The 15,753-nt window shown below is 41.8% G+C and overlaps 2 protein-coding genes across 2 annotated transcripts in view; one reads left to right on the top strand and one right to left on the bottom strand.

Annotated features, from left to right (window-relative positions):
* The first annotated feature begins 71 nt into the window (after nucleotides 1-71).
* On the top strand, nucleotides 72-4,903 carry LOC115008165 (leucine-rich repeat-containing protein 3-like). The gene is made up of 2 exons (XM_029431537.1): nucleotides 72-210; nucleotides 1,783-4,903. Exon 2 carries the CDS (start codon nucleotides 1,846-1,848, stop codon nucleotides 2,701-2,703), a length of 858 nt encoding a protein of 285 aa, XP_029287397.1. The 5' UTR covers nucleotides 72-210; nucleotides 1,783-1,845; the 3' UTR covers nucleotides 2,704-4,903.
* A 507-nt stretch (nucleotides 4,904-5,410) lies between these two features.
* Nucleotides 5,411-15,753, bottom strand: part of col2a1b (collagen, type II, alpha 1b) — a 40,207-nt gene continuing 29,864 nt past the window's right edge. Inside the window, exons 38-53 of the mRNA XM_029430686.1 lie at nucleotides 15,640-15,747; nucleotides 15,189-15,242; nucleotides 15,012-15,065; nucleotides 14,269-14,430; nucleotides 13,027-13,134; nucleotides 11,124-11,231; nucleotides 10,788-10,841; nucleotides 9,824-9,931; nucleotides 9,545-9,598; nucleotides 9,223-9,330; nucleotides 8,886-8,939; nucleotides 8,660-8,767; nucleotides 8,018-8,306; nucleotides 7,574-7,761; nucleotides 7,108-7,350; nucleotides 5,411-6,858 (exon numbers count right to left, since the gene is read on the bottom strand). Coding sequence (XP_029286546.1) covers nucleotides 6,712-6,858; nucleotides 7,108-7,350; nucleotides 7,574-7,761; nucleotides 8,018-8,306; nucleotides 8,660-8,767; nucleotides 8,886-8,939; nucleotides 9,223-9,330; nucleotides 9,545-9,598; nucleotides 9,824-9,931; nucleotides 10,788-10,841; nucleotides 11,124-11,231; nucleotides 13,027-13,134; nucleotides 14,269-14,430; nucleotides 15,012-15,065; nucleotides 15,189-15,242; nucleotides 15,640-15,747 — 1,947 coding nt within the window. The 3' untranslated portion in view covers nucleotides 5,411-6,711. The remainder of the gene's footprint in view (nucleotides 6,859-7,107; nucleotides 7,351-7,573; nucleotides 7,762-8,017; nucleotides 8,307-8,659; nucleotides 8,768-8,885; nucleotides 8,940-9,222; nucleotides 9,331-9,544; nucleotides 9,599-9,823; nucleotides 9,932-10,787; nucleotides 10,842-11,123; nucleotides 11,232-13,026; nucleotides 13,135-14,268; nucleotides 14,431-15,011; nucleotides 15,066-15,188; nucleotides 15,243-15,639; nucleotides 15,748-15,753) is intronic.

Genomic DNA, 15,753 nt, shown 5'->3' with positions numbered 1-15,753 from the left:
GCAGGCGACAAACCACGGAGCTACTACTGATGCTCTTCGCGAATTATTTCCCTCCCCCCCCCCCCCCTCAAATGTCTACGATGAAGGAGAAGAAGATGTGAAAGATAAAAAAAGATGAGAAATCAGAAAAACTGCAAAACGGATTCTAAAAAAAAAACACATCCTTAAACGTTTTCTGGACCTCAAACTTCACAAGAAACAATTTTACCGGTAAGTTTTTAAAAAAATCTATTCCGCATATACAATTAATAACTATTATAATCTTGTTATAAGGTGTCCGGGGAATAATTAGTGAGCGAACTTTTTAAAAGCAGCCGAACAGAAAGAAAGCTTTATTTTTTTAACACGTTAGAAACTTAATGATTGAAAATTAAATGATTTCAAAGTTGCAAAAACGATGTTTTGTTTTTGCATGAAGCGAGAAAAGCTGTGATCAGGGTTTCACACCTCCCGGTCGTCCGGTTCCCCCCAGATTCATGTCATTTATAGTCATATAAATGATATTTACTCAGACTTCAGTGCAGGTTAATCTCATGAAATGAAGGTCTGACACAGGAGATTGAGTCTTTCTCGTTTTAAATGATGTCCTTTACTTTAACAAATAGAAACTGCAATCAGCTGTAACCACAATTGGACCATCTGTATTTGCTTCGTCTTTCAACCTTTCTCCTTCCTAATCAGAATTATTCAGCTGATGATTATTTTTTCTAATTGGGGATTTGCACGCATTTGCATTCAGTATGTTAATAACGAAGGAGGTCAATTAATGAGGAACTAAATCCTCCCCTCCGCATCTCAGTCAGGCACTTTATTTCTTTAAGGTATTTTAACTAAATCTATAGGACACTTATGCTGTCTGTGCAGGACAATAGAGACACGTGACGGAGCTGATGCTATTATAAAGAGAGCAGAAAGTGCTTGACATTTACGGGGATAGCCTTTTAATCAAATTCAAGGAGTGTATTGGGACTTCTGTGTTGGAACAAGAACAATTATATGGCTGTACATGTCTCAACATGTTCCAGAAACACCTGGTTGGATTGTCTGGACACATTGAAATGACACCATAGATTAAAAAAAATAGCCTAACACATGTAGGCTTAATGTTTTGGCCACAGGATGCAGTCCAGTTGTTGTTGAAACTGTAGCCTCATCACTGCAGGACTACTGACCAGATGCTGACACTAAGACCAAATACTGGCTTATTTTGTTCCCGCTCCATCACTTATTGACACTGTGGGACACAGGCAGGATGGATGTTCATGCCGTTAATAGTGTAGCAGGCTATCGATCCCTCCCACGTTCTCTTCTCCATCTTCATAATGCACTATATCTCCCCCGAGGAATATGGTTAAGGGGCGTTACAGCATTATGGGAAAATAAATAGAGGGATAAATGAGATGAACATGTATTGATGAGTGTAATGTGATGCTTTTCTTCTGGTTTTGAATTGGAGAGACACAAAAGACAGCATTAGAAAGGACTTTAGATAATCTACTATCTATCATTACTGCTGTGAATAACAAGGGATAGTTTTCTGGCACAGAAATGGTTGTACTCTTACATGCTTTGATAGCTTCTGTATGCTAGTGTCCCTCCACACAGGAGCGAATTTATCAGATAAACCAGCTTTAAGCTATTTTTGTTATCTCTTTAGCCACTGACCTTTATTCTCAACATCATAATCTCCATTTGTCAGTGTTCATTATGTTTGTAAAGAGAGACACAGAGGGAGAGAGAGTCACCTTTTCCACACTGACCCCTTTTCTCTCAATCTGTCAGATCCTCCTGGCGCGCCCCTGTGTGATTGGGACCTGGTGTGTGTCAGGGGGCTATGGTGAGGCGATGTGCACAGGCTGGTGTGAGGAGAGATGTACCAGCGTCAGTGCAGGTAGACGGAGAGGTAAAGGAGTGGATCTTCATTCATGGCTGTGCGTCACACTCTTGTTCTCGGCACTGTGGGGCCAAGCGTCCCCCCAGTGCCCGGACAGCTGCCACTGCGCCTGGGACACGGCCACGGTGCTGTGCTCAGACTCAGGGCTGCGGGAGATCCCAGAGGGGATCCCACCGGAAACTGTCTCCCTCCACCTGGAACGCAACTACATCCGGAGTATCCCAGAGAGTGCCTTCAGCGACCTGGTCCACCTGCGGGACCTGTACCTGTCCCACAACCGCATCGACTCGCTCGCCTCGGGGGCCCTACGGCATCTTGGCCCTGAGCTGCGCCTGCTCGACCTCTCGCACAACCAGCTAAGGCAGGCCAGCAGGGAGGAGTTTGGCTCCACTCGTGCAAAGACGCGCCTCTACCACAACCCCTGGCACTGTGACTGCGCCCTCCAGGAGCTGATGGAGACTCTGAACCTGGAGCCCGAGACGGTGAATGGGATCATGTGTGAGAGCTCTGTGCGGGGGGTGGGCGAGGGCAGCAGGTGGGAGGACCCGGGGTCGCAGGGCGAGCACGCAGGTCAATCACTGGTCAAACTTTTGGATTCTGGGGTGAATTTCTGCAGCATGCAGAGGAAAACCACTGATGTAGCCATGCTGGTGACAATGTTTGTATGGTTCTTCATGGTCATTGTGTATGTAGTGTACTATGTGAGGCAGAACCAAGCCGAGGCCCGCAGGCATTTGGAGTACCTGAAGAGCTTGCCCAGCCCAGGCAAGGCCCCCACAGAGACAGATACTCTGAGCACTGGTTTCTGAACTCCTGCTCGACTGTCATTTAAAAGGAATAATAAGCAAACGGCATTTTAATGGAGAGCGACTGATATACTTCAAAATGCTTTGCGGAGTAACTGGATGTGTTTTGTGATTGTAATATTTATTTATATTTGTTACAACTGAGCCCTCCTACAATATTTGTCTTGATATTTCTTTACTGATTGCATTTTTCTCAATTAAATGAAAATAATAGGGTATTCATTGTACCATGTACACTGAGAGAAAGTAGTGGAATTTGAGGGATGAATATGATTTGAACTTCATAACCTTCTGTCTCCCTCTTTCCTTCTATGTTCTTCTCCCACTATGCCCCATACTGTGGAACTTTATCTTTTATTAAGCTGTAATTAGCAGTCTGACCAACTGACCCTTAATGAACACTTAAAAGCCACTAATCAGCTGGAGTGTGTTTATCAGGTCGAAAAAGGAGAGTGTGCAAATTCAAAAGTGTGTCCTCATCTAATTGCCTGTTTAATTTGTGCGTGTGTGTGTGTGTGTGTGTGTGCCCACGTGGAGTTTTTGTGCAGTGTAACGGGCCATTTTTGAAACAAATTGTACTTACAAGGGTGCTGTTCAAGCCTTTCCTGATGCACGGTCACGATGAATCCAGTGGTTTCTGTGCCAGTGGTAAAATGCTGGTCTAAATTTACTCTCAGGAAGGCATTAGAGCTGAAAGTGAACTGTTTAGTCTCCAAGCTGCAGCCCTCAGCTCTAAAATATCTGGGCAGCTTACACAGCTTGTCACAAAGACATTTCAGCCAGATTTAGAAAAAGATCGTTGTCATAAATTAGATTAGTGTAGCCATTTATCCTGAGAGAAGCCGTTAGTTTAGCTTTAATTAATCTCTTGAGTCCTGCTTTTCAGTCCTCTCTGCACTGATTGCTGTATACAAATCATTCAGGCTCCCATTTTCCACATAGGCTTTATCATAATGGATTTCTTTTTCAAGCCATCGGAAAAAGAAAGCAAAACACTTTGATAATAAATGGAACATTTTTCTCAGTTTTTACATTTAACGTCTGCAATATTAAGTTTAATGCAATTCCTGACGTGTGTACGACACGTGCACTGAATATGGAACAAAACCTGACTGGACTGCATTGTGTTTGTCATTCTTCACACGAATATAAACTGTAAAAGGCCTCTCAGGAACCCAACAACAGCTCGCAAATTAAGTTTTAGGGCTAACTAGATTATTGGCAGAATATTAAAACAGAAAAGAAAACATTTCTACCACACACAATAGGTTCACCTTTTTCCGACATTCCCCTTTCAATGTCTTGCAAATGATTAGATAACTTAAAGGTGTTTGTATACTTTACTTTCTATTATTTTTTTAAAGTATACAAGAACAAGAAGAACATGTTCTTAAATGCAGCATCACAGAGATTAAAGTGTAGTTACAACCTTCTAAGTGTTCATAGATATAATAAAGAAAATACTGTGCCCCATTTGATCTAACACTTGGGTTGTTACAGTGGTAAGATGAGCTGAGTAGGAAACCTTTCTGTGTACTGTAACGTGCCGACTGTTTGAAGTTTGTGTTGTTGTTCTGGATGAAAATACTGTGAATTAGAGCTAGAACCAGTTAAACTAGAGCAATGTCGATGTACGTCGATTTGTTCTGTCTGTGGATAAACTTGTGAAACGCTGTTGCTGTAACTTTACATACTCGGAATATTTCCTGAATGTTACCTATCTGTCACAAATCACGCATCTAATGTTGACGTGTCGGAGTCGTTTCTCCCAAATTCATCTCTGATCTTTAATACGATCTTAAACCCACTTTGGCTCGTTAAGGTCCCGAAACTCAAGAACCAAGCATGCCCCTCTGTGTGTAGTTTTTTCTGTAGGTCTTTTTATTTATTGGTGATGTATTTCTGTCCACGTGAATGTTTTCACTCCTGGTTTTTTTGTATGCCAATAATTATTCGAACAAGGTTAAAGTCATAGATCGGAAATCATTACATTAAATAATAAATGATCTTTCGAAAAGGGATTTTAAGAAGAAACAACAACAAATATATAAAACAATAAAAGAAACGTTGCTCTACTTTGTTCATAGAAATGCTTCGACCTTTTATTGCTACTGTAGGTTGAAAAAAAGAAGATGAAGAGAAGTAATAGAAGAACAGGAAGTCATTATCACTTCACATAAGGAGCTGATTATGATTGGTTACCATGCTTTAAAACAAAATGAAATGATTGAAAAACTATTTTGCATATAGAAAAGTACATAATATGAACTTTCACCACTTCCGCTTCTTTTTTTTTTTTTTTTTACAAATCATCGTCAACAAAATCAAAATGGCCACCGCTGTCAGTCCTCTCCCTGCTGCCTTTTCTTGACATCTGAGGTGTTTCTCCCCCTGGAAATACATCTGGACATTACCACAAAAACACACAGTGGCAGAAGGGCACAGTGAAATGTTTGGCTGTGACATTTCTTCAAAACCACTTGCCCAGATATTTCCACACGGGGGAGAACAAAACAGGATATAAATAAAAAGCCACTTCAGCCTATCACTTGGTTTTGTCTTTTATTTCCAATTTACATTAATTAAAACGTAACAAAAACAAGTCATGATCATAATAATAATATAATAATGCTATTATTATTAATAATAATACTATTATTAATAATAAAAAATATACACAACCTCACACAAACGAGCCCTCTGCGCTGGCTGTAGAACCGGAGCAACAAAGTCAAACACACCATGAATCTCTTCAACTGTGTGTGTGTGTGTGTGTTTGTGTACGTGTGTGAGTGTGTACGCAGAGGCAGAGGGCACGCCCTGTGTGAGGGGACTGATGGGAGGAAGTAGAGGGGGGTGGGGGTCAAGGGTCACAGCAAATGACGGGGGGGGGGGGGGGGGGGTCATGACTGGCCTTTCATGACCAAGCTTCCATTGGTCACGTTGATATTAAAATACAGGGGTTTGTATACAAAGCTTCAGGGGGAGAAGGCCTCAGTTTGATTTGTGATGTTTCTTTTAGTGTGAGGTAGCTTTAAAATATCAAAACAAAACTAAAAAGACAATTCAATTCAGTATTAACTCCAAATTGGACGTGCCTTGATTGTAAAAAGCCATCACGGGCGCGTTTGTTTACGTATGTGGGCTGAAGCAGGAGGGTGGGGCGAGGCCAAAGTCCCAGGGTGCAATCCTCTCTCTGAGAAACTATATATATGTATACACACATATACATATATATACATACATACATACAAGTCACTACATATGAGTATCTTGGTTGTTTAAAAAATACAGACTGTTTTACAACAATAGCACCATTGACTTTTATTATAATACACAGTCACTTTTTGATACACACTGTGGTGGTAGAGATAGGAACACCTGCACTTTCTATGTAGCTAGATTTTTGGTTTCAAAGAGATATGTAAGCTTTATTGGATGTGGTACAGGAGTGATGGGGTGATTAGAAAAGAGGAGAGGAAGTAGGAGAGGAAGTTGGTGGATATGGTTATTTTTAAATATGTGTAAGTGGGCTTTTTATTACTTAGCAACAAACTCAGTCCTACCACACCTGGGACCCAAACCTAAACAATAAATAAATAACACCAACACATTTTGCTCTCTCTAGTTCCCTGGTATGTTCCCGTTCTCTCCTCGTACTTCCTCCTTCTTGTTCATGGGGTGGGGTTGGTGGTGGTGGTGGTGGTGGTGGTGGTGGGGGGGGGTGCTGCTGTTCACCCAGGATGAAGTGGGGGCTTTTGGGGAGTGCCAGGCGTCCATAGTAAGGGGGGAGATGAATCACAGATGACAGTTGCTAGTGCCATTCAGTGCAGATATCCTACAGACTTCGACTTGGAAAAAGCACTTTTTACTTAGAAAAAAAGTCCCATTTTAAAAAAGTGTCTTGATTTTTCTTTTTCTCTCCTCTTTTATCTGAAGTGTGCTCCTCTTTCATTTCATTTCGTTCAAATTTCCACTTCTTCTTTCTCTTCTTTTTCGATCCCTCGTTCTTTACAAGAAGCAGACTGCTCCGACTTCGACTCCAAACTCCTGGTCTGTACCTCCAATATCCATGGGGGCAATGTCTACAATGGGCAGACGAGAGGTCTTCTGCGATCTGTATTCGATCACTGTCTTGCCCCACTGTCCCGTGTGTTTCTGTGCAGAGGGAAAGAAAACAACGGCTGTTAAATCACCTACGACTTTCTCCAAAATGGCAGAGAATGAGATTGAGAGTGAACACCAGAGAGTAAGAGACACAATGCTTAACAGCTGTCATGAAGGGAAAGTGAATCGTGTACCAATTTTAACATCCTTTTCAATTTCAATATATTATGTTCGGATTCAGTACATGTACATGAAACATGGTGTGTACTGTGCATACGTGTAGACTCTGTCCAGTCTTACCGTGCAGCCGTCTTCCATCACGCTGTAAGTGAAGCGGCTGTTGCCCTCGGCTCTGATCTCCACGTCGTTGGAGCCCTGCAGCAGCACAGCCTTCTTCAGGTTGCCCGTTGAGGCGTCCATGTAGGCCACGCTGTTCTTACAGTGGTAGGTGAGGTTCTGAGATGCCTCGGTGGACAGCAGTCTCAGGAAAGTCATCTGAATGGCAGCAGTGTTGGGTGCCAGGCTGTCATCACCATAGCTGAACTGCATTACGCCGCAGGTAATGAGGAGAAAGTGAGAATCACAGTTAATATAATTGGATGTTCCTCAGGACAAGTAGGAACTATTGTTTTTGTGCAGCATGTGCAAGGTCACGGGGGATAGAGCTGATCCCAGCACAAATGTACTTCCAATAACATGCTAACATCAAGAGTCCGACTGTGATCACATTACAGTACTAAAAGCAAAAGGAGGCTCAGCTACTTACGTGGAATCCTCCATTCATTGTCTCTCCGAACCAGACGTGTTTGCGGTCCTTGCTCTTGCTGGACCACCAGTTCTTGCGAGGGATGCTGGCAGGCTTAGATTTGACGCAGGACTCTCCTGTCTCCATGTTGCAGAAGACCTTGATTGCATCGATGGTGCAGCCCTGATTGGGATCAACCCAGTAATCACCTACAGGAAAGAAAAAAAACCCCATGAGCTTCATATTATCCCCCCTCTTTGGCTTCATAAATAGCTCGTAGAAATTATATAATATATATTTATTGACCCTGAATCAGCCATATCCAAACACTCACTCACACACAATCTATATTTAACCTACATTTTGAGCTCACCAAACTTGAGCTGTCAACGTAAAATTTCACCTAACTTCTGCCGTCTTCATCATCCCACCCCAATTTAACCAATTCCTCTTGGTGTCACTCACCGCTCTTCCAGTCAGGATGGCAGAGCTTCAGGTCTCTGCAGGTGCGAGCCGGGTTCTTTCTGGATCCCTCGGGGCTGCGGATGTTCTCAATCTGGTTGTTGAGAGATTTGAGTGTTGCGTCGACCTCAGCATCGTGCTGACGGAGGTTTCCGGAAGCCTGGTCGGCCCTCATGTACCTGAGAGGATCAGGGGACTTTTCAATCTGACCCAGACCAGCGAACGCAGACATGTCAATGCCAGGGCCAGGGGGACCAGGAAGACCGGGGGGTCCGGGGTTTCCGGATGGACCCTGAGAGGAAAATTAGAAAGATGAAAGGGTTATATTTGACACTACGCACATTTTCTTTTCTTGTCTTTGCACTATGTTCAATTCATGACTGAGACCTGGTAGTCATGATGACACTATGTGGTGTGAGTTCTCCTGACTATGTCACAGACTCTCAACATAAATACTTTCTGATGGGGTTTTGAATTCCTGAATACATAATTGTTCATGTGCATGTAATACACGTGCAACATATTGTAGAGTTGTATCTAATGGTAACACAAAGAAAAGGTGCTGGCTGAGAAGTATTTTTAGCCTGTTATCTTCCGTGTAATCTTCAGAAAGAGATCAATCTAAAGGTTCTCGTGGGTACTCACAGAGGGGCCGGTCTCTCCACCGCGACCACGAGGTCCGGGGGGTCCAATGGGTCCTGGCAGACCGTTTCCACCATCCTTTCCACCAGGGCCAACAGGTCCAGGTGGTCCCTATATACACATATGAAGATGTTGATGTTATGCACCAAAGACACTGCATGCCAAGAAATGTATTTCATTCGTCTTTGAATTCAAAGTAACAAAGTATTTTGGCAGCATTAATACTCACTCTTTGTCCAGAAGGTCCAGCAGGTCCAGTAGCACCCTGGTCTCCAGATTGACCCTAAACAGACAATGATAACACTCATACATCAGTGTTTCCGCAGAGTTCACCTAGTTAAATGTAATACTTTTTAAAGACCTTTTTAATACCATGTGAAATGCATTTTAGTAGCATGTTCACGGTCATACTGTCCAAAGTATGATGGGAAATCAGTGCCAAAATGGACAATATATATATATACAGTATATTTAGTACTTCTCAGCAGTATATAACAATATTTGTTTTATTATATAATTAATGGAATGCAACCTAGTGTCCTGAACCCAAAGGTCTGGATGCTTACCGGAGGTCCAGGAAGACCCTGCAGACCAGTGAAGCCTCTGTGTCCCTTCTGTCCCCGCTCACCGGACTCTCCACCATCACCCTTGTCACCACGGGGTCCTTGGGGTCCCTGAGAACAAGTGGACAACAGCCTAATGAGAACAACGTTTGGTTTTCTGTTGCATTAGAAGCCATAGTGCAAAGAATACAGAAATTCCCCCAAACAATTCTGTCTTAGAAAACAAAGATCAACTTTCAAAGCTTACATTTCATTGTTGCAGTGGATACACTAATTCAGTTTTTACGTTAGTTATATAAAAAATCTAAACTTGAAAGACACATACAGGCATTCCTCTGGCTCCAGCAGGTCCTGAAGATCCAGAAGGTCCTTGTGCACCCTGTGAAAGAAAAACAAAAAGGTGGGGATGTTACAGTACCAACATACATTACTGGCGCTTTAAACAGACAGATCCCATATTATATGTCATATCAGACCATATGCTAATTTCTAGCAGTGAAAAATTCACTGTTTAAGTTATGTTGCCTGCTCTTTACTCAACGGTGACAAACAAACTTCACTCTTGTTTTTTTGTAGCGTCACTAGTGTTGACGTTACTACTCACAGACTCTCCTCGGTCTCCCTGTTTGCCGGTGGGGCCGACTGGGCCATTGACACCATGAGCGCCCGGAGCACCAGGAGCTCCAGCAAGACCAGTGATACCACGGTCACCCTGCAGCACAGAGAGCACAACAGCAGAAAGGTCAGTCATGTGACACAGTGTACAGTAGCATCATTGCTGTCTAGCTTTAGTCTGCGCTGTATTTAGAAAAGGTTGAGATAATAACAATTGTGGATACAATGTGTGCATACTTACTGTGTCTGATTTCAGATGTTGTAATGAACATTTAGATTTTGATTGGGAATTTGCAATATCGGGCTGTCATGATATCAGATTTTCACTTCACGACTTTCATAGCCAAATAATTCAGGATAACGATATTGTCGTGATATCTATATATTTGAAAAATGTGCAGTTTTTTCTTTGGCAAATGAATTACACTCATTTGTATGTGGGACGTTAGGGGACAGAGGCAAAGCAACAGTGAAATAAATGGAAATTATTGAAAAGGCGCTGGATTATTAACACGATATTATCACATGTGTATTATTATCATGATATCAACCTTTCATTTCTTAAATATTGCAGTTATCGTCAATACCAAGTCACATATTTTACAGGCAGTTTCAGACATACAAACGCATCAGTGTTGGAGTCCTGATTGTCTTAAATGAACTATTATTCAACCCATGTTGGGAAATTAGGAACAACACACTGAGTGGAAACCCTCCATGCATCAGGTTTCCGTGATTTGAATTAGATGGTGTTGTCAGCTAAATCTATGGAGGTACAAATCTATTCCTTTAACTAATGTAACACATTTGCAACACATATGAGAATAAGAGCATAACCCCTGTCCTGAGCAATAGCATATTTGAAAACTGACAACACAGAACAGGTACCGAATCCCACAACACAGAGGTTTTGACTTGATGCATCTCATAAAGCATGATTATGTTTCTCTCACCTTGACTCCAGTAGCACCATCTCTACCAGGAGGTCCGTCAGATCCGGCGTTGCCCTGTCGGATGACAATATTAAGTGTTAATAGCTTCCATCTCCAGCCAGATGTCCTATTGAATACTGATCAGCATAATGAACCCGGCTCCAACAACACACATTGATGATACAGTGTAAACACAATGCAAATGTATGCGTGATGCAAATAGCAGTGAATTTTAATCGACTTGGCCTCCAGACTGAGATCCTACAATTTTAGTCATAGGATGTGAACAGACTAAATACAGTGTGGCAGATGTGAATCCAACCACACACACATGCTGTGTGTTGCCCACTCTCTGACCTCTCTGCCAAGCTCTCCTCCAGGTCCAGTGAGTCCAGGTGGTCCAACAGGTCCAGGGGGTCCGCGGTCTCCGCCGCCACCAGGAGCTCCCTGCTTTCCGGGCTCACCCTGAGAGGAGAGAAGATGACTCATTACAACACTTAAACTAAATGAATTAAATTATTACCCGGAGATAGAAATTCACATGTAATTTATCCACTCTTACGTTCACTCACACTTCTCACCAGGGATTTAGGAAAAGCAGTTTTTATCTTTTTCTAATATCATTTTTACTACTTTTTTAAAATCTGCCTTTTCTTTTTATTGGATTTTTTATTCTATTTTTAAGAACTTTTTGTATTTTATTTCTATTGTGTTTTATTTTAAATGTAAATAAATACAGTAAAGAATACTGCATAAAAGGTGCTTTACAAAGTCCTATTATTATTATTATTATTATTATTATTATTATTATTATTATTATTATTATTACTTCTGTAATTATATATTCACTGACATCCCAGTGTTTCTGAACAGCTGAGGTAAAACCACCCATTGGCTGATACATCAGGATCATAATGGCCTTGGATTCAAGATGTGGATAAGAACCAACTTTTATTTAAACATTTTGATTGTCTGTAAAATCAGCAGTACAGTCCTTCTGTAAAGACCTGCTAAACGTATAACTGTAGTCTAACAGGACATAACCTTAAACTGATTTCCAGACTACTTCATCCTCACACTTTCTAAAAATGAAATAGATGTACTTGAATGAAAAATGATCGAATTTAAGGATAAAGAAAATGGCACAAAGATATCTCCTCAATCCAGAAATACTGTTCTTAGTACAGGTTGAAGTCTGAGCACCTGCTGCCTTCAAGGGGACCAACGTTGAAGAAAACTTCAGAACGTCACACACACTCTATCTGCAGTTCAAATTTCTGCTTGAAACATTCCTGGGTAAGTTTGCTTCTTTCTTGGCATCCCTTTCATGCCTACTGATGAATAATTAATGGTCAGGACATGCCCACTGAGATGCTGTAAATCAGGGACACAGATCATGTCACATATCAAACAGTGTGAGATGTGAGCCTTCCTGTCACAGTCCTCCAGGAGAGACGTGTGTGAGACGTGACGTGATTGTGATCCAATGCCACAGCAGCCTGACAGTCCGGAGCCTGTCTGTGTCGACTTCCTCTTGTAATGAGCGCCGACACATTAGGCATTCTGCTCTTAGGGCAAATTCATGAATTTAGCAGCCTCTTTAACAGACAGAACGTCACTTACAGCAGTGAAAGAGAAACACCTCGTGTTTTAAAATACTCTGCAGTGACCATCCGATGTTTAGTAATGCTCCCTTCAGACGAGAAACAATGCAGTCACAGTACATCGACAATACTTCTGATAATCGATTATGTATGAAGCAAAAAAGCCAAATATTTGTGAGTTCCAGCCTCTCAACTGCAAAGACTTATTTATTTTCTCCATTTTTTCCTACCGTATATTATTGTGAAACGAACGATTATTTTAAGTATCATTTAATCTGCCAATTAAAAGATAATCAAATTGTGTTTTCTTCAGTTACAGAGTTTCATGTTGCAATTACACAACACAAAAACAAGCAGCAAATACACACAATTAAGCAGGAGGAACTTGGGAATGACGTTTGCTATAATATTCTGTCTCTCTAAGTTGGATGGCTTGGGTGAATATTTTATTGATTAATGAATGAATTGTTTCAGCTCTATTATTGTGAGTTGAATATTTTATACATTTCTACAAAACCAACACTTTGAAGAGGAACATTTTCACAATCATTTCTTACTATTTTTTGACACCGATAGACTAATTAAGTAATCAATTAATTGTGTGTGTGGGGGGGGGGGGAAACAGGTGAATTGATAACAAACAATGTGTTACTTACAGAAGGTCCAGGCAGACCAGGGAAACCTCTCTCTCCACGCTGTCCGGGCAGACCGACGATACCGCGCTGACCACCCAAACCCTGAGGACCTGAAGGACCGAGGGGACCCTGAGAGGAGAGGAAAGAGAATTAAAGTCGTAAATGTATCAGCAGTCAAAATCATTCGATATTATTTCATTATGGTTGGGTTTCTTTCCCCCATTGTATTAAATAATCTTTTTCAGACGCATTATACCACACATGATACGGTGTTTTTTGACATAAATGCCATCTCCAAAATATCCGCGATAAGCTAATATCAGACGATACAGACGTTTTGGGCAATGTATATAAGCCTAATATTTAAAAAATGATCATTTATGATTTTAAAGAGGGTCATGTGCCAGATTGTTTCTGACCGGGAGCAGTGGATTCTTGGAGTCATCAAGTATTGTTGTTGACATGTGGTCAATTCAACACTGCGAAGCTAACCATCTCAATTATTGTGTTGAAGCAAGTTTTCTCTTCTTTCTTTTGTGTAATTTAGTTTCATTCTGTTTCTTTACTTGATTTATAACTCATGTCATTTTCTCCAACTTCACATCTCTTGCAGCCGGACAGATCAACATGGATCTCCCTCACCTCTCTTGTCTACTTCATCTGCACCTCCACAGTTCACTCTGCCACGTGTGGAGCAACAGGACCTTACAATAAACTCAAAGTGACACCTGAGCCCTGATCGTTCAGCTGACAAAGACTTGATGTGTTGATACATGGTTAATGATTTCATATATGTAATCTGTACATGGGAAAAGTGTCGACACAGAAGCTGACTACATGTTTGAGTATGTAATCATCTGTGATATGTCATTATGTATGTGTGTGTGTAGACAAGGTAAAAGCCCGGGGCCCTGTCATTAGTCTGTCGCTGGGGTGATGCTGCCCTGTGTTGTCGTATGACTTTGTCTGTTATTACAATCAGTGAGGACACTGACAGCTCTGCGTATTAACGGAGAGTGTGCTCTGCTGCTGTCCATTAGTGAGAAAATTGGCTCTTTGGGCTGACAGAGCTACGTAAAAGTCGACAGAAATGTAGAAAACAAACACACTTATAACCATTTTCTTCTCTCTATAATGGGCACCTGTGTTCACCTTGACGGTGTTCAAGGTGAACACACGGTCAATAAGTTACACATTACGTAAAAGCCCAGAAGTGTTTGGAGAGTTATACGATGAAATATGATTAAAGTGTGACAAACTCACGGGGGGACCGTCCTCTCCAGCATCTCCCTTCTCTCCAGAAGTCCCAGAAGGACCGCGGAGCCCAGCGTCACCCTGTCTGCCTGGAGGTCCACCATCTCCCCTCACACCCTTGGGTCCATCTTTACCAGCGGGGCCGGCGGGACCAGCGGGTCCAGGATTACCCTAGAACATGTGAGGAGGATGACTTAACATACACAAAATGACATGCAATGAAATAACATTACATGTTGTCAATGCTATGATGCACAAGCAGCCATATGCATGCACACATTAAGTTTGCAGAGCCTGAGGGATTATTGAAACACATGTTAAGTTTCTGATTTACAAAACCTACATATCTCATATTAGCTGTTTTACAGGATCAAACTTGTTTTTCCACAATATGTTGCACCTCCTCTTAGCAAGTCTGTAAAAATATTCTAAACAAACTACAAGAAATCCCACTGTGTTAGACGTACTGCGTTGGTGGTGCTAAAACTGCAGGAATAAATGCTCCACGGGTGCAAATTAAAAAGGCTTCTTAGGGGACATTTAGAAGACGTTCCTGTATCTGTTCTGCTGCACCGTGCTTATATTTTCTTCTTCTTTCCCCATACCCAATTTCATTCGGTGACTGAATAATGAATCTACTATCTCCACAGTAAATAATAAAGGTTGAATTTAGTCCTATATCTCTTTATGTATTGTATGGTTATGGACCCACCCAAGCTGTTGGAAACAGTTGGGTGTAGTTGTGAACTTACATTGGGACCGGGGGGTCCAACTCGGCCAGCAGCTCCAGGGAAACCAGTGGCACCCTGAAAGAGAAAGATTACGTTAAGACGAAACCAGGAATAATCTAACAAAGTGCTACTAAAGTGCGTGTGTGAGAAAAAAGTCAAACACAGCTTAAGATAAAGATATTTTCAAAAGGTACTTACAGGAGGTCCCTGAGCACCACGAGCACCTTTAGGTCCAAAAACACCGGTAGGTCCCTGGAACAGATAACAGATAACTGTACATTACTGTCGCACATTTGTTTTATAAATAACAAACCTAAAATACTTTCAGATGCTTTGAAATGTTGTTTGAATCTGTTTGGTTCAGTGGTGTTCTTCGTCTGCCCGAGCTACTTTTTATTCTGCCTGGTGTGACACAATCAGTGACAAGTATTCATTCTGACTTGATGTTAACTTCACCGCAAACGTTGACAATTTGAGCACAGACAACGTTTCTTCTGTTCACATGAAAAAGATTGTCAATCAGTGTCTGCCTTGCGGTTGTATGCTGTTTTTGATTGTTACAAATTAAACTGCACTAGGTGGCAAACATCCACGGGTTTTGTATAACCCCTCATTATTTAAGGGCTTAGGCCCTGAAAAAAACACCCACTGCAGGTCCGGGGGCACCAGAGGGTCCTTGGGGTCCAGGGGCTCCAGCGTCACCCTTCTGTCCAGATTCTCCCTGCTCGCCCTTGATTCCTGGCTGACCATCAGAGCCCTGAAA

This window comes from Cottoperca gobio, chromosome 5 (assembly GCF_900634415.1).
Source record: "Cottoperca gobio chromosome 5, fCotGob3.1, whole genome shotgun sequence".
Classification (NCBI taxonomy): Eukaryota; Metazoa; Chordata; class Actinopteri; order Perciformes; family Bovichtidae; genus Cottoperca; species Cottoperca gobio.
This window is presented reverse-complemented; position numbering and strand designations above follow the sequence as displayed.